The sequence below is a fragment of the Thunnus albacares genome, chromosome 6, assembly GCF_914725855.1.
Source record: "Thunnus albacares chromosome 6, fThuAlb1.1, whole genome shotgun sequence".
Classification (NCBI taxonomy): Eukaryota; Metazoa; Chordata; class Actinopteri; order Scombriformes; family Scombridae; genus Thunnus; species Thunnus albacares.
In genome coordinates this window covers 24103225-24125677 of record NC_058111.1, presented here as the reverse complement: position 1 = coordinate 24125677, position 22453 = coordinate 24103225, and the positions used below count along the sequence as shown (strand labels likewise).

The following is a 22453-nucleotide window of genomic DNA, read 5'->3' as shown; positions in this document are numbered from 1 at the left end:
CTTGCCTTTTACACAGTCTAGAGCACAAATGGAGACAGATAGACTGAGCAACAACCCTTTGTTTGGCAAATTTGGGGAATTTACATGTAAGATTTAACATTCATATCTAGTTTTAGGCTCTACATTACTTAAGCTCATTGCCTTTTTACCTTTAAACATCCTGTTTTCTCCTCCTTCAGTATTTTAATGGAAAGTGGAATCTGAAATCTATTATTTCATTACTATCTGATAAAATACATTTGTATTTTAAGTATGTGGTTTTTGTTTCAACTGTCATACTTTGTTGGAAAATTTGGCAACCTCTGATTGGACCACAGCTCACGGAACTACGTCTTCACATCACTTCCACAATAAAAGTGTCTCCTTAATGAGCTGAAGGTTATAGGTTCAGTTTGAAGGCGAGGGGAAAATGTCATTTGTGTAATTCACTTGTACATTTATACACTTGTTTAATTCACCACATCAAATTAACTGCAAACTCGTTAGGGTAATTGTTGACGACTGAACAGCAGCGCAGTTTTAATTTTGAAGCGTCAGACGTTTGTTTCCGGGTCAAGAGGACAGGAAAGAGGAACGGCTGTCATTCAACTTTTAACAAACACCGCTCTATTTTCCTGTTAAACAGCGTATGTATTTGTATAATTGTAAAATCTCGGGAGCGAGGAACGGTTTTTCCATATCTCCCCACAAGTAAGACGATTTGTAATCGATTTTAAAATCTTTATTTTGATGTAGCTACTGCCAACGTCCCTAGCTGAGCCATTAGCATGTCGGCTAACCGGTTAGCGTGTGGATGATGATTTACTTGTAATTAGCATCACATTTTAACTTCACACTGACCTACAGAACAGCGGTTATTTCCGTTAACTGTACACGGTACTGTCGGTAACACGTCACCTCGCCTCATTGCTTTGTCTGTCAGTCTCTCCTTATAATCACGATGTTATTTGAATGTCAGCCGGCGTGTTGGCGAAATGTTCGCATTGGCAGATTGATATTGAGATTGATATTTTATTGCACTGGTCTGACTATAACAGAGTCTGTCATGTTATCTTTCTCAGCAGGCAAAGAAACAACAGTGGGAGGACTCTGTTGAACGAAACACCAACTTGTCGTTTCCCCCCTCTTTCGTCCCCAGACTACCTGAGCTGCTAAACGTTGATTGACATGGCAGCCAATGGAGCAAGCTGCGAACAGCCTCAGAAACGTGCAGGAGCTAAAGAAAAACAAAACGGCAAGTCTTCAGGTTAGTTTTGCTGATCTTCATGATTTAAAACGTACAGTAGAAAGGGCAACGCATCCTCTCCAAAGTGGATGCGTTGGAAAGTTCAGGTTGTGCAATCTCTGATGGCATAGAATGATAACTGTCACGTCATGGGTTGTACAAGTCATAAACAAAAACCTTGAGGCTGATTTCATTTGAGATTACTTTCAGTTTTCAAAGGTTAACACGACAGAGCAAAAGCAGAACCAGACAGTCTTGTAGCTATCTACATGTAGCATGCATTTAGAAGTGCCAATTCAGCAGGATGCAGTAATTCCAGTAGATGCAAGTATTATAGTACATCAGGGTGATTGCAATTCTGTTTGTTTTCCAGACGCGTTAATAAGAGAAAGGCGACAGAAAGATAAGGAGGAGCGCTTATCTCTGGTGTTATGGAGGAGACCTGTCACCACACTACATTACTTCCTCCAAGAGACCCTCATCAAGCTAAAGGAACTGACGTTTAAGTAAGAAGTTAAACAGGTTCTTCTAGAGCAGTTGTTTTGAATTACTTTGGCCCAGATGTCTATGCACACAGATGCTTCTGACCTTTTGTCCTATTTGTTATTCTTGTGACTCTCTACTTCTCACTAATTGCTATAGCATACCTACATCCCTAAAAACATAAAAATGTATTTCTCTGACTCCCTGAAAAACTGTGTTTTGGACAGTAGATGGATCAAAAACATTAACATTTATGGGGTGAAAAGTAGCGGTCAGTAGCCGGACATAGGGATCTGGGCTTCTGTGATGTCAGGCAACCTTTAAACTGAGATAAGAAAAAAATACATTTCAGAATTGTTTCACTTGATATGTTTTGAACTTATTTACCTTTTTTGTTTCACATTTTTGTTCAGGCTTTGGCAGCGACGAGGCACAGTGTTCTTAGTTTTGGTGTTATCTTCACTCTTCTCCATTGCCTACTACACTGAGGGGGCACACCAAGAAGTAAGGCTTTGCTGATTTGTTTTCTCAGAGATGTTAATAATCAACACCATTGCTCTGTCACCAGCCTGTTTAAAGGTTAATGATAAGTCACTCTTGAAAAAGCTCATGTTAATGAGGTATGTACTGTTGTCAAGTAACCCTTGATCATACAGGTAGTGGGTTGAATATTCTGTTTATAAATTCCTCTCTGCGGTGGTCTGTCACACTTAAAGGGCCACCAAGTTTTAATATAGAATCGTCTTAGATAACTCGCTTATAATGATGAACTAATATATAACCTACAGGTAATTAGCAAATTTAAACTAAAAAAATGGCACAAAAAAGATAAAAAGACGTTTGCCTCTAAAACATTTTATAAATTATTAATTTGATCATAATCATACCATTCGCCCTCCCCCCCAAATTATTTGTTTGGTTTTCTTTCTTCACTTTCTTTCACTGTAGTATGTCCGGTACCTGGAGAAGAAGTTCTTATGGTGTGCCTACTGGGTAGGCCTTGGGATCCTGTCCTCAGTAGGCCTTGGGACTGGCCTGCACACATTTCTTCTCTATCTGGTAAGAGAACAATAATGGTATGGAAATGTGTACACACATCATTTCTTGACATGGGTTTGTACTGAAGACAGAAAGACAGACATGCTCACCAGCAGTATATACGTGTCAGAATAAACAAGTTTTAAAGGTGAAGAGTGTTGAATTTAGTGGCATCTAACAGAATGGACTTGTTAGAAAGGGAATATATTATTCATAAGAATGTTTTAATTAGTGTATAATCACCTGAAAATAAGAATCATTGTGTTTTTATTACCTTAGAATGAGCCTTATATAGCTACATCAGGGGAGGGGGGTCCTTTTAAATTCATAGACAACAGATATTTTCACATGTGAAAATAAAGTATAAATCCTCATTCTCTGTAGGAGCACATAAGATAGTGGAGCTATGTAACAGACACAATAAATATATTTAAATTTCTACTCAAACCACTTTCAGATCTAATGATCTATATGTTTTCGTTGGACAGTCATGATGATACCTAGTACAATTTTACATATTTCCTGGAAAAGCTGGCTCAGTTGGCCCACATCTGGCCGCTATCTCAACAGTCAAAACACTGTGTAGCGATGATGGCGGTAAAGAGCAACTGGTAACCAGCATTATCTGGTCGGCTGTGCTGAGCATGGTTCGGGATGTTCTATGTGTATCTACAATATTCAGGCTGTTTTTCAGTAGTTTAGCTCATGGTGAAGATCGAGTCCGCCACAAGCTATGTCCTTCTTGAAATATACTCACACAAAAAAAGACATAAAACTCTTACCTTAGGTTATCACATTTCTGCAAAGTCCACGTGTGTCTATTCCAGCAGTTGCCAGTGGATGGTGTCACACCCCATATTCATCGTCTTCTACCACATCAAACTGTAGTCTAAACTGTCATCTATCTGTCTAAGGCCAGCCAAGAGTTAAGTGTCAACTGACAGGCAGTCACAGAATGACTGTACGACTGAGTCAACAAAATGTGTTTCATTTGTCTTGGTTGTGGTCAAAAGGAGAATCTATCAAAGTGAAAGAGAGGATGATGATGATGTGGCTTCTGTTCTGTAGAACTTGTGCAGATGTGGGCCAACTGAGTCAGTTATTTCCATTATAATGAAATAATGGGGAATGATGTGACTGTGACCTTCCTGTTTTTTTTTTAAAGCTGATGTCTCACAGTAATACTCCGTAACTCACCATCTGTTCTTCTGTTCCTCTACTGTCTAGTAGTGCTCTGTTCCTTTATATACTGTGTCTAGCTGCAAAGCAATAGTAGCATGGTTCTTATATTGTTTGTGTCTCCGTGAATCATCTTGAGTAGGTGACCTAATTCCCTTCCCCCTCTCTGTGTGAGGAGGGAGAGGGAATGATGCCTACTGTTTCAAAGAGTAGGCATCATCATCTCCCCTGTATGGAACAACCTGGCCTCCTATCAAAACAGTTTTTCTCATTCATTTTAATTTATATATCTTTAAATATAATCATAATTTCCATTACTAGCACAATTCAGGACCTGTCAGCAACAGAGAGATTTTAAAAGCCACTTCTTGATAACAGTTTCCCTTTGCAGTGCATAATATTTGATGACGTAGGATATTAATGTGCATACAGTACATTATGTCACTCATTCAATCCCACATTTAACAATAGACCTGAAAGTCATGGACAGTTATTAAATTCTCAGTTAAATCAATCGATGTAGGCACAGAATGGGAAACCAGTTTTCCCACAGTTCTAATCCATTGTGCTGTTTTCATCCCAGTTTAGCAAGATTATACTGTTTTGGCAATGTCACATTTTGTCAGTGGTGGTGGTGGAAAGGCTCAGGGCAGCTAGATTGTGGGGGGTACAGATCTACTTTGAAAGATTTTTTACACTATTAAGTGATGCATAATGATTTTTATTATCTTGACCAGCCTGTATTTTCATGCATACAAATCTATCTACGAAAGGAAGGAATCTCTGTCTGTATGTATGTCCTTTGCGTATCTCTTGAACTGTTCACTAGATTAACTCCACACTTGGCAGGCGTACGGCTGGGGACCCAAGGGAGTGCAGTGTCGAAATTGGTGCAATTTGGACAAGTGATACGTTTAATATTAACAAACTTTGAATAAACCAGTGATCAATGAGCTGCTCTGCTCTGTGCAGGGTCAGGATGGAGCTTCAGGGCTCTGCCAACTGACTCCAGCATGTCAGAGAGAGACCAGAGAAAAGTGCTCGAAAGAGAGAGAAGTAGACAGCGAAAACAGAGCTTTTAACCAAGAATTGACACTCTTACCCCGTGTCTGGACAGAAAGCGTAGCACAGCACGTTTATCAGATCAGCAGCAGCAGTGAGTGAACAGTTGTGTCTACACAGGAAGTGTTCAGGTACATTGTTGAGCGTAGATCACCCGCGTTTTGGAAACGCTCAGAGCCTAATACACAGTGACTGTTGTTACGTGCATAAAACAGAGCAGATACTTTCATGGACAGTTCAAAAGGAGTTTGTCTCATATGTTCTGAGACTGTGGCAATCGCGAAGCACCACTACAGAGCACAAGTCTTTGGAGCAAACATACCCACTCAAATCTGAACTGAAGGCACAGAAAATAGGAGCAACCTAAGAGCCCAATATGATAAATCTACTTTTTTTGAGGATGCACATTATTATATTTTTAAATGCAGCCCTTATTTCACTTGAAATGAGAAAAGAACATTTATTTACTGTTAGACCACTTAGCCCCTTAGATATCATCTGTGTATAATTCATTGTTAGTTTCTTTCTTGTTGTTGGTGTATATATTCATTCACACCTCACAACAACTGTGTTAATTTTTCTACGGTTGAAGTAGCGGCCATTCAAGGGACTACTCTCATTTTGATTTAAGACACAAAACAATGAATTACATAGGATACAAACATAATCTGAAATTCCATGTATACACTTAAAACAATATACAAAGCACATTATTACAGCCAGTGTAAGGAAAAATATTGAATGTTTAATGTGTACACAAAAACTAACGATACTGTGTATGCGGAAGGCCTGTGAAGAGGTTGAGGACCCCGAGTCAAACCTGTCTGGGGGGGCGGGGAGGGGGAACTTAAAAGTTAATTCACCCTTTTTCTCAGTATCACCTGTCTTCTGCACCAAGCTGGTGCTCTCTCTGTACACACAACATCTATTGCACATCTGTCTGTCCTGATAGAGGGATCCCTCCTCTGTTGCTCTTCCTGAGAATTCTTCCCTCTTTCTTTTTTTCCCCGTTAAAGGGTTTTTTTTAGGGTTTTTTTCCTTATTTGAACTGAGGGTCTAAGGACAGAGGATGTATTGTATTGCCGTGCAGACTGTAAAGCCCTCTGAGGCAGATTTGTGATTTTGGGCTATATAAATAAAATTGACTTGACTTGACTTGACTTGACTCTCTCACACAAATACAGGTGTCCTTTATCTTATTCCTCTTGATATTTACATTTCATTTGTCTGTTGTTGGAGTCTCCGGTTTCTCTTAGCTTCCATTTTAGATCCCCCTATTCCCTTTTAAACCCCTCCATGTCATAAAAGCACGTTTCTTATTCAGAAGAGCCTTGTGGTTGCTGTTAATCTAAGGTGTGTTAGTTGGGAATCAACATACCTGTTTGGTGAGAACGTCACCCACACAAAAGTTGATATATGGAGTGGCACATTATGTTGAGCTATCGGTGTCCTCACTTTTTTGACTCACTCTATATCCCAATCAGTTTGCATCCAGAACACCCCTGAAAGTCCTTTGACCATCCTCAAAATTTTCATAGAAAAGAAAAAACATTTCCTTACATCGGGGCCCACATGATGTAAGCTGTCTGCTCATAAGAAGACTATTTCCTGTTTCTCTGTTCACTAAAACTTAGCTCATGTTCACAGCGCAACAGCTCCTATCACTACTGCCTACTCAATGTTGATATTAGCCATGGCCAGGAAACTCCTGACGTTCATTTTGAAGGGGAAAAACACGTCCCATCAGCTTAGTAACACTGAATTCACCTCAAGCCCAAAGCATTAATAGATAGCCCCACAGAGACGATTAGATCATTATGCTCATGGGAAAGGGGATTCACTGGCCAGCATGATCTTACCATTAATCATCATGTTTTTGAGTTGAACTCTAGTGCTGAACTCTAGTTATAGTATTGTGGTTCAACTAAGAACAGAGGTGTGTGGGTAGATGGTTGCTTGAACCTGTAGATTTGTCTACTCCACCAGCCAATCGATCAGATCATTAACCAGCAGTTAAAGCTTGTTTCAGTTCTTCCTCATTTAATGATGGAGCCTGAAGATTGTGATGTTGATCTGTTGCTTTGGTCAAGAACGAGATACAACTGGCCAGATTCTCATAACATTTGGTGCAGACATCTAGAGGATGATTCCTACTTTTGGTGACTCCCTCACCTTTTGTCATCACAATCCAGTCATAATTTAATCTCTACCAACTCTTTTGTCCAACTCAAGGTATCTCAAAAACTAATGTTTGGATTTCCTTGAAATTGACTGTTTTTTCATGATCGACAGAGGATTGGGGTTTTTTTTTTTTTTTGACACATACAAGAACCACACCCAAGAATTTCCTGTTTTCACCAGCAACAGGTCAACGTGTCACAGCCATGAATTTGGCTGAGCTCATTCATGCATCCATAACACACTTAACTACTACTTGTAAGTTTCTAAGAAGTGAAAATGTGTCAGTATATTGTTTGTTGCATCCAACCATTTGGTATTTTGGGTTATAATGAACTTTACAGCTTCAAGGGTCCACTAGTAGTGCTTTTGCCAAGTAGTCTTGTTCTTAAATCAGCATGATTAGTATAAAGGTACATTTTATGGGTTCATGATGAAACCCATCGCTGAACAGTTACAGAGCAAAGAAGTGTTTCATCTGCCCGCTATGTGAAGAGTTTTGCTCTGCCGACTTGTGCGAACAAAGAAACTCACTGCATCGCCTGCCTGATGACTGTATCAGAGTTTGGTTTCAAAAGTTTGAATCACTGCTTAGTTTTGTCTTGTAAGCACTTGTCACGACATGACGAAATGTCGTTGCGAGAGGTCCTGTTTGGGTTAAAAGAAACAGTGTTGTGTAAACTAAAGAAGCCCCCATAGTGCTCATACTCAGAGTGGGGTGGAGAGTTGCCGTCGAGGATCAGTCAGCGCAGAGTAATTGTGTGCTGTCCATCAGCTGTCAGTGTTGCTTGTATCAGACAGTAAGGAGGCATAATGGAGTTGCTGTGTTGTAGTTACAGGTGGGCCTCTTATGTTTTTGAGGCCAGGTGGCTCGGCCTAACCATACATCTTTACAATGATAAATGAAGACATACCAACCTGTCAAGGACTGTGTGACTCAGCTACTGTTGGTGTGTCTGTAGCTGTGGGTGGATGACTCTATTAGTGTCTAACTATTCAATCATGTGTTTCATTCAACGTTAATACACTTGTAAGGATGTGCAGTACAATCATACATCTCTGTTTAACTTTACGCAGTTGGTAAATACAATGAGTAAATATGGACTTACATTACTAGCATCTCTAAAACCTTTCACCATTTAAAATGTGCGCTGAAGATATGAGATTGATGATCATGCAGCAAAATCTAGACGTTGAGCCTTCGTTTGTGCCTCAGTGGTTTCCCGTCTATTAAAGCAGTTTGTTGTCTTCATTTGTCACCCCTCTTTCTCTCAGGGTCCTCACATAGCATCAGTGACCCTGGCAGCATACGAGTGCGGCACCACAGATTTCCCAGAGCCTCCGTACCCAGACCAAATTGTGTGTCCTGAAGTTGAGGGGTTGGAGGGAAGCATCTCCCTCTTTTCAATCATGTCCAAGGTCCGCCTGGAGGCCTGCATGTGGGTGAGTAGTAGTGTTCATGAAGAGCAAAGCCTGTGTTCCACAATGAAAAGCGGGGGAAAAAAGACAGTGCTAGCAGCAGGTCACAGTGTAATAGCTGGCAACATGTGCAAGGATTAAGGTTTCATCATATTAAACAATTTCAACACGCTTTGGCAAACATCCAAAGGTATGTAAGGTTCTTCAGAAAACAGTTGCATGTATCAAAATTGAAATAGTTCTTGATGCCAATGCGTAGTCTCTCATGTGTGAAATGAATAAGCAAATCCTGATGTGGAACATTTGTTTGTGTGTGTTTTTAGGGTGCAGGCACTGCCATTGGAGAGCTACCTCCATATTTCATGGCCAGAGCAGCTCGTCAGTCAGGCGCTGACCCGGATGATGAAGACTATGAGGAGTTTGAGGAGATGCTGGAGCAGGCTGAGAGCGCTCAGGTCAGGGTTGCACACATATACACATCTGTTATGAGAGCCATTGGCTTGGTCATTTTCAATATTAACTCCTCTTTTAGTATATCATATTACATAAATTCAAATAACATTTTGTATAAAGATTGAAGAAGATGAGCTTTTAATTTGATGTGATTCTAAGAACGGTGTATCACCTTGTGATGAATTTCAAAAGAACCCGAGTAAACTCAATGACCCTCCTTCCACTGAAAACACATGGTCACTGAAATAAAAACAACAAGAATTAAAATGAATAAAAAAATCACAGAAATACGCTGAAAATGAAAGTATATATATCCCTCTATTTGTTTCACTTTTAGCATAGTTGTTTACACTTAATCCACCCACTCAATTTGATATTAATTTATCTGATTCGGCCTCATCTTCATAATTCACAACTGACCATGGAGCCACTGAACAGTGATTGGTCCCAAAGTGCCATGTGACTTCAGTGAAGCTCCTCCTTCCACTTCCAGTAAATCTGTCTGTTCTTGGGTGAGTCACCCTGAGCACAGCTCTCCCTTAAATCATCCTTCAGGCTTCGCTTTCTCTGCCTCCCTCCTTCTCTCTTTTCACCGGCCTCTAATTTGAATGACAGACACTTCTGTGAGGAACCAGGTTCACATGACTGGAGACTGCTGAGATCAGATGCTGAGTCAACAGAACAGAAATCAGACAAACCTGTGTACATTGTCTCACTCTCCATCACCTATTCTCACTTTCAGCCGAATAGGCCGAGGAGGCCTCACATCACATGTCTTTCATCACGACAAAGTATTCAGGATGTATCCACATATGCATTTGTCATAGATCATCTGAAGCAACAATCTCACGGAACCAGTCAGAAGCACTTAGTGACCATTATTTTGTTTCATGACAACATGCAGAACACATGATTCATTGAAATTATTACCACACAAAGTATGTTAAAAGAGGAATCCAAAGCTTAAAAACCTTCATTGTTTTATCAACCACAAAAAGCCTAGTCAGCAGTCTGAAATCACGAAAGCAAGAAAGTGATGTAGACCAACAGGATTTAAAGCACACATAAAAGGAGAGAGCGCTTACTAACTAAGTCCTCACTGAAAGCCCAAAAAAATGTGCTGAGATTGATTTGATTGCATTTTAAGAATAACCAGGGATGAATTGTTAAAGTCATTTTTAGTAGCATAGACTACATATTGACTAAAATACCTTGGCATCACTGGCAAGAGACAAGATGCGTAGAAACATGAAAACACTTGTCATTGTTAAACCTCAATGCTGCATCTTTGTATTAGGATGGTTTGTGATATGTACGTACATGAGGAAAACAATTCCAACAAAACAATAAGCAAGACATGTCAATGTAAATTGCTGCCAAGTTTGACATTGGTGAGATGCCTCTAATCTCCCTCCTGCATCGGCCGTTATCCTCACCATGTAACCACACACATTCCACGCCCACGGGTGCAGATAGGATCAAATGTTACTTGGCACTTCTTTACCAAACGGTTTTTGATTGCCATTCCACCAAAACCAAAAGAAAAAATCTCACAGTGCACAGAAATAGCAGGTTTTTTTTACCACACTTCTCTCACCACCACTCATTTCTTGTAATAACATCGCAGACAGCACTGATGTCTGGTTTAGAATGGTTTAGAAGTATTGCATAGTTATTTTAAGAAAAGAAGTAAAGGGTGATTATGTGTTCAGAGACATCAATGTATGTTTAAAAGTTGCGTTGCAACTGCAATGTGTGTTTTCAAATTGTTTCCTGTCATCTTTTTTGTAGGATTTTGTCACAAGAGCAAAACTGGGAGTCCAGCGTATGGTGCAGAAAGTGGGATTCTTTGGGATCTTGGCTTGTGCCTCAGTAAGTTGAAATTTGCATCACCTTATGCACCACATGCATAATCAAACTTTGTAACTGTGGAAATTTATCAGACTATGAACATTGTTTAATGCGTGTGCTTCAGATCCCTAATCCTCTTTTTGACCTGGCTGGAATAACCTGCGGACATTTCCTGGTTCCCTTCTGGACCTTCTTTGGAGCAACTTTAATTGGGAAAGCCATCATTAAGATGCATATACAGGTCAGTAACTCAACTAAAAGGTTTGTCAGAAGTGGATAGAAACTAGCAAAGAGTCACTTCACCGCAAATTACACCAGGTTTTTTCCATTTTTTAACACAAACCATACAAGCACATACCACATACAGGCAGCATTTAGGCTTCGATTATGACTCATCTTTTGTTTTATATCATCACATTGCTGCCCTACCTGCTGCCAGCGGTGTGATAATGTATGTGGAAAAAAATCCACACTAAAGAAAAAATTATATACTTTGCTGACTGATTCATTTCAAACAATTCTCACAACCTCAAGATGTGTGGGAGAGATAAGATCAAACCTAGTGCCTAGATCGTGAGTTGGTGACTGTGAGAAACTCTTAATTGTGCACTTCTGATTAACTCTTTCTGACTGTGCTCTGCATTCCTTATTCTGATTGAAGCTTTGGGATGCATCCAAACCATATACACGGGCTGCAGATGAAAGGAAGGAGACTTTTTTAAAGAAGTCTTTAACAAGAGTTAGGATTTTTAAAAATGCACCAGATCAAAAAACTTGTTAATTAAGGAGTTTATTGTTGAGTCTGCCAAACCACTGACTAATATAAGCCTAGACTGTGAGAGGCTGTCTGTGCGTGAGTCGCTGCGTGTCCTGACAAACCTTGAGGTGAACCTCTTCATCTCTTGGTGGTACCAGCCAGTGATCTCACTCTGAGACCTTTCAGACAAAGGGGCCCGTCGGGCAGCGGCGGTTATGTAGGGAGGATGGAGATCGGACATGAGAAGGTAGACACAAGAGAAGGAAATAAGGCAGACGGTAAACGCCTGGGGGGGGGGGGGGGTGGTCTCTATCTTTTTTTTTTTGTTGTTTTTGTACCTTAAACCCCTTGGACCTCACGTGTCATATCCTGTCTGAATTTGTCCAGGGGGCCATGTGTCATGCTGTTTTAAAGCTGATCAGTTTCAGGACCGGAGAAGAATATTGTGGTTTTGCCCCCCGCTTCGGCGCTTTGCAAACCACACAAAGCCCCTTGCTGCCCAGAATCTAGCATATTGCCATGTTTAGGTTTTGTAATGAGTGTGTTTGTGGATACTGGCAGATGTGGCCTCAATTTATCACAGCTGTACCCCTAAAAATAAGAATCATAATAACTATCATATCTATCCATCTTTGACGTTATTCTTAAGTTTTTTAAAATCTTTTGTTCCTTATTTTGTATCACTGTTTTTGTTTAAATGTTTGTCCTGTAGAACACTTTTCTAAAAGTTCCTAAAGTTGTCTATAAATTATGTTGATATAAGCGTGATTGTATGTTCTTTATTTTAAAATCGCTAATATGTGTTACTCTCTCTCGCTTCCAACAGAAACTATTTGTTATCATTACCTTCAGCAAGCACATAGTGGAACAAATGGTGTTACTCATTGGGTAAGTGTGTTTGTCTCGATGTGTGTGAACAGTGATCGTCTTTCCCCTGGTTTTTGTGGTTAGCAGCACATTTGTAAACATTTTCAGATCCATTTTGACCACCGATGCGGGGATCGTGTCTGAATAAATGCTTTCCCTGTGGGGGTGTATGTGCATGCTTTTTGCAATTTTCCACAAAAAAATAGTCCCCTCACCCACCCACACACACGCACATGCATACAATCCATCTCTGCAGCAGCACCGGTGGTCAGGCGTGTGAGGTCCCATCCACAACATGTTGATCTGACTCACCAAGTTCAGCTTTGACTGAGACACAGTTGCCCCATTGAGGCGGGAAACACGATCACAGACAAAGCAGAAAGAAAAGTTACTGTGACTAACGTTTTAACTAATGTCAGATTTGGCTCATTTGAGCTCAAATTTCAAATGTTGCTTTTAATTAACTAAAGATATTAGATGCTAAAATTAACTATTGAAATTATTAAAAACTATCACTAATATTTATTGTGAGTCAAGTTATGAAATTTAATGAATCAAAGAGCCAAGAAAACCAGAGATTTTAGTCAGACTTCATGCTTATTTCATGATTTGGGATTAGTCGCTCAGTTTTTATTGATCTATTTGCTGTTTTAACTTACTTCCATGTATATAATTGATAAGATCAGGATCTCAGACTCTTGTCATACTTGTCTCTTTCTTATTAAACTAAAGCTGAAGGTTCTTTCCCACGATGTTGTGACAGCTCTTGGTGACTCGCTATGATGTGTGTAAATGGTACATCAATGCTAACACAGGATGTTTTTTTTGTAAATGCTGTGTGTCTTTTTATTCATGTGTTCACACGAGATAACAAGAATGAGTCAGACAGAACTAGTTAGATTTTATTTGAAATCAGCAATTACCCAGTTCCCTTTTGGTGTGTGTTTAGTAAATTGTGTCTCTTATTTTGCTTAGTCTAGTTAAGTCTAGACAGCATGTTTATGTCCTGACCAGGGACAGAATTGAATCCATGCAGCTGGAAGACGGTGTGTGAATGTCTACAGCCTGCAGTATATTTTTTTTCAGTCACAGTAATGATAAGTTTGGCACCTTTTTTAGAGATAGTGTTTAAACTGTACCACTGCTAAAATTACAGTACCAACGCGTCCTCTATATGACGTGAATTGATAAAATGGTATCTATTATGATTGGCCCCCTTGTGAGCTGATCCTCCCTGCCTAATAAGGACATGAGCACGCCCTGATTAGATGTCCTTCCACCCAGAAGGCAGTGGTGGTAAAGGTGGTGACATCATGTCGACTCACTTCCTGATTGAAGGGGCTGACACAAGCGCCTATAGAGAGCTAAGGAGTATAAAAGGAGGGCTGAAGAGTTGCTGCTTCATTCCTCTCTGCTGCCTGCTCCTGATCACTTTACCAAGTGGAGGAGATAGAAACTCTGAGATAGGATCCACATGTAGGATGGGGCCTTCAGCAGCTCTTACAAGGATGCCGGTTAACTGGTGGATAGGTGGGAGCCTTTGTGTAGTGTTCAGGGAAAGAAAAGACTTCCTGAACTGCTCTCTGAGCTTCTTTATAGGGAAAAAAGTATTTAGAGTCTGAAGCTGCGGTCTAAGGAAAGGTGCTTAAAGGGTAAGTGGAAAAAAATGTTCATCCTCTTTTTCTCTCATGTCTTCTTTTCTTTGCCGCTCTGTGGGGATCGACGTCAGGTCTGTGCCCAAAGTAGGACCATCACTCCAGAAGCCCTTCAGTCAGTACCTGGAAGCACAGAGGAACAAGCTGCACCATGCTGGGAGCAGTGCACCAGCGGTAAGAACAATCCATTATTTTACCATTTCCAAAGTAGTAGCTTTATTAATGTATTTATCTGTTAAGATTAACAACTATATGTTATGTATGTGTGCTTTAAATCACACACTGGAAAGGTTTCATAAAATGTTCCCAATTCGCTACAAGTTAATGCAGCACTCAGCAGCATCAGAGTTGGGAAGTTTTTTGGTACATATGTCGATATTTCAGAATTTTAAAAAAACAATATTGGCTGGCTTTTAATTTTTACATAAACACACAGAATAAACATTTTCATCACTTTAGCTCATTTATTAACAATTTATATGTACTGAGCATTTTACATTTTACATTAGAAAGATGAACTTCAGCGCCCTCTGGTGGACAAACTGTGTAATAGCGGCTGTTTCTAGATTACCTCAAACATGTTTAGCATTTCTGTACTGCAGTTTCTTATTTATTTATCAGCTGACAAATATGCAGATTTATCAGTCTAAGTTTGAGTTTACATCAGTCTTTGTCTGCTGAAAAACACATCACTTAAATTCCCTAAATTGGGACATTTTCTCTTTATATTTGAATCCCATTTTCTCCCAACCATTTACTACTGTCATGAGTGCAGGATGCATGTAATATTCATAACATTTTACTGTCAAACCAGGATTTGTGTGCTCATGAACTGTAATGTATGACAGTAATTAATAGCATATCCACCTTCACTGTGGGTTTCCAGGATGAGAACTGGCTGTCATGGGTGTTTGAGAAGGTGGTGCTGGTCATGGTGTGCTACTTTGTCATTTCCATCGTCAACTCCATGGCTCAGAGCTACGTCAAGCGGCTGCAGCAGCAGAGGCACTCGGAGGAGAAGACCAAGTGATGACTAGACAAAGCGGTACAAACATCCAAGTGACTGAGTCTCCGCTGCCGCTGAGAGCCCTCCACTCAGCACCAGCCACTCACAACTTAACAACAAACCTCACCCTCATCCATTCTCAACGAGGCTGAACGCTCAAAAAAAAAAAAAAAAGAAAAAAAGCAGGCACTACTTGTTGGTGTGTGTGCTTTTTGAGGATGTATGTGCTGTTTACTGTTTGTCCCTCCTTCAGGTTTTGTAGTTCTTCCTCTCATCTCACTCTCTTAGGTGTGTGTAGTGCGACTGCTGATCTTTACTTTGTTAAATTAACCCATTCATTGACCTCAGAAGTAAAGCTGCGGTTTGGTGGTGACTGCTATGTGCGGGCAGGGCCCATCAGATGCTATGCCTTATGCAAGATGGGAAGGCCTGACTTCCCTTGAATATAGTTCTTGACTAATAGACTTGATTTTTATTTAATTTTGTAACATTAATGTATGAATGGATTTGGGTTTGTTTGTACAGCGTGCTGCCAAGATAACTGCTACGGATGGTCTTTCTTTTCAGGGTTTGATTTTTTTTCCCTCATGTTTTCGTCCTGTTAGACAATAAGACCAATTAGTCTTTTTTTTGTTTCTGGAATTGTGAACTTAAAAGATGGAGAGAAAAAAAAGCAATATCAACTTAAAACATGTGGTATTGATGGTTTGCACATTGTGTAAATATCTTAATATCTTTTTGACGGTATGCTCAGATGTATTTCTATTCTAATGGTCTGTGTGGACATGAGTCAACTTGAACCAAAACAAAAAAAAGAAAAAGTGATATCATTTGTAAAGTGACATTGTACTCTCAGCTAAATAGTCCCCATTTCTATTCTGTACATTTAGGTTGGACCTTGGAATCGGATCATATATAAAACATGTCAATCGTGGCACTTTTCCAAGTCTGAGTCTGTCATTTTTTTGTATTCTCTTATAGGACGAGACCAACTTCTGTGTTGATTCTGCTAAACCTTGTTGTGATCATGTGATGTTTAAAAACTGTTGTACGAAATGTTTAACCATCATGACAAAGCTAATGTATAACTTCCTCTTAGAAATGATCATCTTTAAGGTAAGTGAACAGTTTGGCTCTCATGGTAAAGTTTCAGTTTGCTAAAAGCTAAAAAAAATTAACTGACTCCAAGATCCTCCCTGTTTTTTTGGGGATTAGTCCTGCCTGAAATGTCATGTCACACCTGGACACTGCTTTCCCACCCCATCAGCTAGCTTATCAGACTGGTGTTGGCTGTTAAAAGTATTACGGCGACAACAGTCTGTAAGCTGGCTGAAGTTGTGGGCTTACAGCAATCATTCTGGAGCTGCTCGGCTCATGTCGAGCGTGCCGAGGCTGCACTTCAACCGGTCCATTTGTGGATACAACGGTCTGTCTTTAGTGCTGCTCTGATTTAATGCTGATCATCCCAATACTGGAAATACCACTATGTAAAATTAGTGAACAATAAAGTGATGAAAGTATGCAACTTTTCTTTTTTTGTCATTCCTAATAATTACTGAATATCCTTTTGATATTAATTGTAATTGCTGCAGGCTTCGCTGTGATGATGCAGTGACCCACCAGTGGTTTGTGCAAAGGCAAATATACACATTTATTAAACAAGTGTCATCATGGAGTTTTGCAGTAAAGAAATGGCCTCAGTCAAGAAATTTGCTTTCACTAAACCAAACAATACTGTTAAAATAAACCATTTGTTTTATTTACATATTCCATTTTAATAAATCATCAGCAATGTCCCACATGATGTTATTGTCCACTTCAAGTCCAAAGGGACAGTCAAAGGTAAGGAGGTGCTCTTTATTTTTCTTCACTACTAGCACAGTTGACTGTAGCTGGAGATAACTTGCTCTAGAGATGTAAAGTTGTCAAGGAAATCCTCCTCTGAGATCCCAAACTTAGTGTACTGATGGATATAAGCCCTGTAACGTTGGGGAAAACAGAGGAGAGTCAATTAAAACATGTTTTCAGCTTTTCTCATAAAGTTAAATTTGAAGGTTCATATTCACTGACTGCTATATTTTGCATACTGAGTCAAAAGTGATCACTTATTTCTCCCTTTAACTTGAATGTCATCTATTAGTGCACTACACAAACTTCAGAATCTGCTTTTTACACAAATACGCTATTAAAAGGATAATTTTCTACTCTTCTTTACAAAACACAGCTTTGTATACAGTAGACATTCTTATCTTAAAAGTAACATTTCATTGTCTTCTGACTGACTCACCTGGAGGCAAACATATTCCAGGCTTTTCCCACCATGTTATCCAGTGGTTTGAGCAGAGCCTGACTGTTGCTGACCAGCGTAGCAGATTTTTCATACTTATTAAAAGGCACCGGGGATTTCCACAAGTTGAAAGCTTCTCCTGACGAGAGCCAGGAGGTGTAGAGGGCTGGGTCCTCAAAGCCGCCTGTAAGCAGAACACAATTCACATCCTTTGATCTGCACAGTCTGAAAGCATTAAAATACATAAAATGGAAAAGTTGATACTTCTTTAAACCTTTTTCTGTGTTCCCTCAACTCAACATTTATCAGGTGAAATCAATAAAAGAATCAAAGCATGACTTCACCTAGTCAGTCCATTGATTCTTTTTATAAAATCAATACATTTCAGCCATCTGTCTGACCTGTCTCTGCACTGTAGACGTCTTTGCCTCTCAGTATGAGCAGGTTGGCCAGAGAGGTGTTAAAACTGGGACCTGTGAGACTCCTGGTCCTCTCAGAGCCGGCAAGTGGACGCACCTGCCAGTCTATACCTGACAACAAACAACAATGATCCTCTAAAGCGTATCCAACAACTTAATAATTAACTTGCAATAGTATCCAGTTGAACGCGTTGAAGTGAAACTGAACAGCAAATGAAAAACTTGCCTTCCTCCATCTTGGCGTTGGAGATGAGCATCTGTCGCAGGTGTTTGAGCAGACCTGGCCAGCTGAACGTGCTGTACGCTATGGAGGAACTGGGCATCTGAGGGATGGTACACACACTGAGCAGCTTGTACTCTGGGTGGCATACAAGAGCGCTCACCAGCTCACCTGAGAGAAATAAAAAAATGTCATCATAAAAGGATAAGAAGTGCTGGCTTGTGATAGTAGTTTACAGTAAGCAATCGGAAATCATCTAATAAAATGTTCAACGGGACAGAACGTGGTAATTAGGACTGAAATATCTTAAAATGAATTTCCTTATTGTTATATTTTATCTAAGTAGCTTTTCCTTTATCTAGTTATTAGTTTTTTTTCCATAGTGTTTTTTAAATTTCATAATTTTGTCAGGATGATCTCAAAATAGATTATCATTCACAATAACAACAATAAACAATGAATGTGTCAAATTTAATTTCCTTTTTCACTTGAGATCTACAATTTTTGTTATTAAATGTATTTGTAAGGGACTGTGTAAAAAAACACTGTAAAACATCACAAATTACAATAACTACTAATTGAAAACAGAATAGATACTAACTGCTATGTACGATGAGTCTCATGGTCATATTTGTACAGTTAACATAATTTTTCTGATGAATTGAACCATCTGGGTTCCAGATGTGTTAATGTGTGACACAAGCTACAAAATGCTTTCTGCTTTTTTGCTGTCAAACAAACTATTTAAGAATTTACTATTTACTTTGTTTAGGGAATGGCTGTTATTATCCCATAATATTCCAGGAAATCCAGCCCTGTGGGAAGCTGCCGTGTGTGTATGTGTAGTCCGTCATAGGCTACTTTTGGAGACAAATTTCAGACTTAGGACCAGTTAATTGGAGATGGTTTGTGCAACTGGTGACAAAAGCCATGTCCCCCATTTGGAAAAAGCTGATCTTTGGGTCAGTGGTTATTGTTTGAGTTTGGCAAGTAGTGATTATGGTTAGGGTTAGGGTTAGGTTAAGTCTCCAGGAAATGAATTTAAGTCTATGTAATGTCCCCAAAAGTGACCCTGGTCTGATATATGTGTGTGTGTGTATGTGTGTGTGTGTGTGTGTGTGTTGGCCTTTCTCACCCAGAGGATTTCTGCTGTAGACTCCATGGGAGTCGGCAGTGAGTGCGGGCTGCAGGATGCCGCCCAGCTGCTGAGCGATAACCCTGTTGACGTCGCTGAAGGAGATTTGTTTGATGTTGAGCAGCTGACTGCAGATCCTGTGCACCGTGTCGTTCTCGTGCACCAGGATGGCGTCTGACAGCTGGTAGAGGTGTGCCAGCGTCAGCACAGAGTTGTAGTTCTGGACAATCACCTGAAAGCATGCAATTACATATAGACATTTCATTCATTACTGTATATTTGAGCAGGCTGCATATACTGCACATGACCACATCACTTTTTTTTAGCACTCCTTGCACTCTTCACACCTTTACGCTATTTGTATCCTGTTTATAGTTTCACATGTACATAGACGCTGTATGTTGTTGTCCACTTCTTGTTTTTATATTTATGTATCTATTTTTACACCCACTTCTTTGTACATAATAGTGATATGTTTATCATGTGGACAAAATCAAATATCACAATATATTTGACCAAATACCATTGCGACAATATGGTAGGGATGACTATTGGTGCTTTCACAAAACATTTACACAATGAGATTCTTGATAAATAATCTAGAACAGGCTTCACTTTACTATAATGCAGCCTTTAAAACAGGAAAAGATAACACTTACACCATATCACAATATTATGATATTCAAAATCTAAGATGATATCTAGTCTCATATCACAATATTGATATATTGCCCTGCCCTAATGTCTATGTTTAATTATCTTTGTTGGGCTTGTTCTCCTTGTGTATCTTTCTGATGATTGTTGTGTGTAAGTAGATTGAGAGCCACTAAACCAGAGTCAAATTCCTTGTATGCATAAACGTACTTGGCCAATAATGATGATTCTGATTCTGGAAGAACAGAATAAGAGAAAAAGCTAATAGCAATGCTAACAAATAAGACAATAAGTCAATAGTTGAGCACACTGACAGCCGTCTCCATACCTCCCCAGTCCCGTACGGCCAGGTGAGGTGGTTGAGGATGAAGGATTTGGGGTAAATGTCTCGGAGACACTGAGTAACATAGGTGCCAACTCCGGACCCCGTCCCCCCTGCTACACTCATCATGGCCATGAGCCCAGCCAGTCTGTCACAGCGCTCCACCTCTCGCCTCACCAACTCCTCCACCGCTTCCCTGTGACAAGGACCGTGGACGCAAAACCTAATGTGAGACAAGAAGCACATCACCAGATTAGTTTTTCACCCTCGACATTCATTTCTACACACAGGATGATTGTTTTCTCGCATTTGTGTTGCTGATCACATCTGTAAAAATATACACAAGGCTAACAATGTGATCACAAGTTACTTTTGACTTGATTTGAGCAGCTCATTCTTCAGATTGGAAATAGAAGTTTGACAAAATAATCCCAACTCGAGATCCACGCACTACTAAATACTAACTGTGATGCTTATCTTAAAGGCCAACACATACGATAAGTCCTAAAAGTGTCACTGATGAAATCAGCTAACAGCTACTGAGCTCACATATCAACAGATTCATCTCCATGACAACTCAACAAATCCCACCTGCACATGAAGACGGTGTGATACAGCTGAAAGCTCCAGAAAAAACCTTGAGTTGGGATTGATTTGACGTGATGATTACAAAATGACATGATAGGGTTTGATTGACAATGTTTATCATTACTATAACAACAGCAGTCTGATTTTGATCTGTAAACAGTGGATAAAGAGCCAGTAGTGGAGGAAACTGGGGCTGCTCCTAACAAATATTTCATTATTAATTAATCTATTGATTATTTTTTTGATTAATCTTTTAGTTGTTTGGTCCATAAAATGTCATAAAATGGTGAAAAATGTTATTCACCCAAAGATATTCAGTTAACTATAATAGAAGACTAAAGAAACCAGAAAATATTCACATTTGAGAAGCTGGAATCAGAGATTTTTTTTTACAAAATGACTCAGAATTATTAATCAATTACCAAAATAGTCATCAATTAATTTAATTGTTGGAAACAAAACAATTAATCAACTAATCATTGCAGCTCTAGAGGAAATAGTAAGGAAATATTTCCATTATTCTACAGAAACAGAGGGAGGAATGAAAGGTTTCTTTACCCATTAGCCCAGTTGTTTCCAGAGCCCTGTTTCTGGCTGAAGTATGAAGTGTCTCCATACTTCCACCTGCCAGACTTTGCAGCCTTGGTTAAACTCTGGTTGATAACTTTGGGCTCCATGTCTATCAGCACTGCCCTCGCCACAAGCTCTGGTTAAAAGAGAAAAATATATGACAGTAGAATGTAAGAGATGACTTTCGAGCTAAACATCAGTCTGGTACACTAAACTGGACAAACTCCACAGTCTTTATGTGTGGCTGAATGTGTGATATTGATGCACAGTTTGTTAAATGCTTTTATCGTGGTGGTACTATCCCATCTAATTGTCCAGACCATGTCTGTACATGTTGTGTTCACTGTTATTCCTCTTGGGTGGGAGAGAAAACTTGATAAATTTAATTTTTAAAGAAAGATGACTTTCATTATCAATTATCTATTAATTTGAATAGCTGTTCAGTCTATAAAAAGACAAGCGAATACTGAGAAATGCACATTGTGATTTTCATTGCTTGTTTAGTCCAACTTATAATTATATTAAACAGATTAAAGCAGCACATGCTCACATTTGAACAGCTGGAAACTTATGAATCAGTATCATTTTGCTTGAGAAATGGCTCAAACAATTAATTATCAAAAACCAATTGATCTTCTATCAATCAACTAATCGTTTAGTCGACTGTCTCAGTCCTAATAAGTGACACATAAACACATGCACAGTATAGAAAGTCACGACACAATCCAGAGAGGAGGATCTCACCTCCCTGTGTAGTTTGATGGAAGAACCTCTCACAGCTGGCTGTACTGTATGTTTTCCTCTGCGGCTCCTGAGCATCACTGCAGATGATGTCAAACAGCTCCTGACCCACCTGGTTACCGCACTGACCGAGCTGAACTGTTACTACTGACATGTTTACACCCAAGACTCCAGTCTCCCGATCAGACTGTGAGACCAGACAGTCTGCTGCTCCCTCTTGAATCCACGATCTGGATCAAACACTTCATGACTGCAACCATCGAGCCGACAGTTTCTATAGTTGTGTTTATGAACTGCCGCCACCGGAAGTTATTCTTCTTCTTCTGTTAATGTTTTATGGCGGC

At 39.6% G+C, this 22453-nt stretch overlaps 2 protein-coding genes across 6 annotated transcripts; one reads left to right on the top strand and one right to left on the bottom strand.

Annotated features, from left to right (window-relative positions):
- Positions 1-414: 414 nt before the first annotated feature.
- On the top strand, positions 415-16107 carry vmp1 (vacuole membrane protein 1). 5 transcript variants are annotated; one of them, XM_044354368.1, is made up of 12 exons: positions 415-690; positions 1139-1234; positions 1599-1731; positions 2122-2212; positions 2657-2767; positions 8441-8608; positions 8908-9039; positions 10829-10909; positions 11013-11129; positions 12472-12533; positions 14242-14341; positions 15054-16107. In XM_044354368.1, exons 2-12 carry the CDS (start codon positions 1168-1170, stop codon positions 15195-15197), a joined length of 1206 nt encoding a protein of 401 aa, XP_044210303.1. In that variant the 5' UTR covers positions 415-690; positions 1139-1167; the 3' UTR covers positions 15198-16107. The 5 variants fall into 5 exon arrangements, with proteins under 5 accessions (XP_044210303.1, XP_044210300.1, XP_044210298.1 ...); XM_044354365.1 differs by having other exon boundaries at positions 1065-1234; XM_044354363.1 differs by having other exon boundaries at positions 418-690; positions 1139-1246.
- An 803-nt stretch (positions 16108-16910) lies between these two features.
- On the bottom strand, positions 16911-22438 carry tubd1 (tubulin, delta 1). Its single transcript, XM_044354361.1, has 8 exons — positions 22113-22438; positions 21357-21504; positions 20217-20433; positions 19235-19466; positions 18106-18270; positions 17862-17990; positions 17461-17644; positions 16911-17152 (listed from the first exon to the last, which is right to left on the bottom strand). The coding sequence occupies exons 1-8, from the start codon at positions 22261-22263 to the stop codon at positions 17047-17049; spliced, it is 1332 nt and encodes a 443-aa protein (XP_044210296.1). The 5' UTR covers positions 22264-22438; the 3' UTR covers positions 16911-17046.
- Positions 22439-22453: the final 15 nt, after the last annotated feature.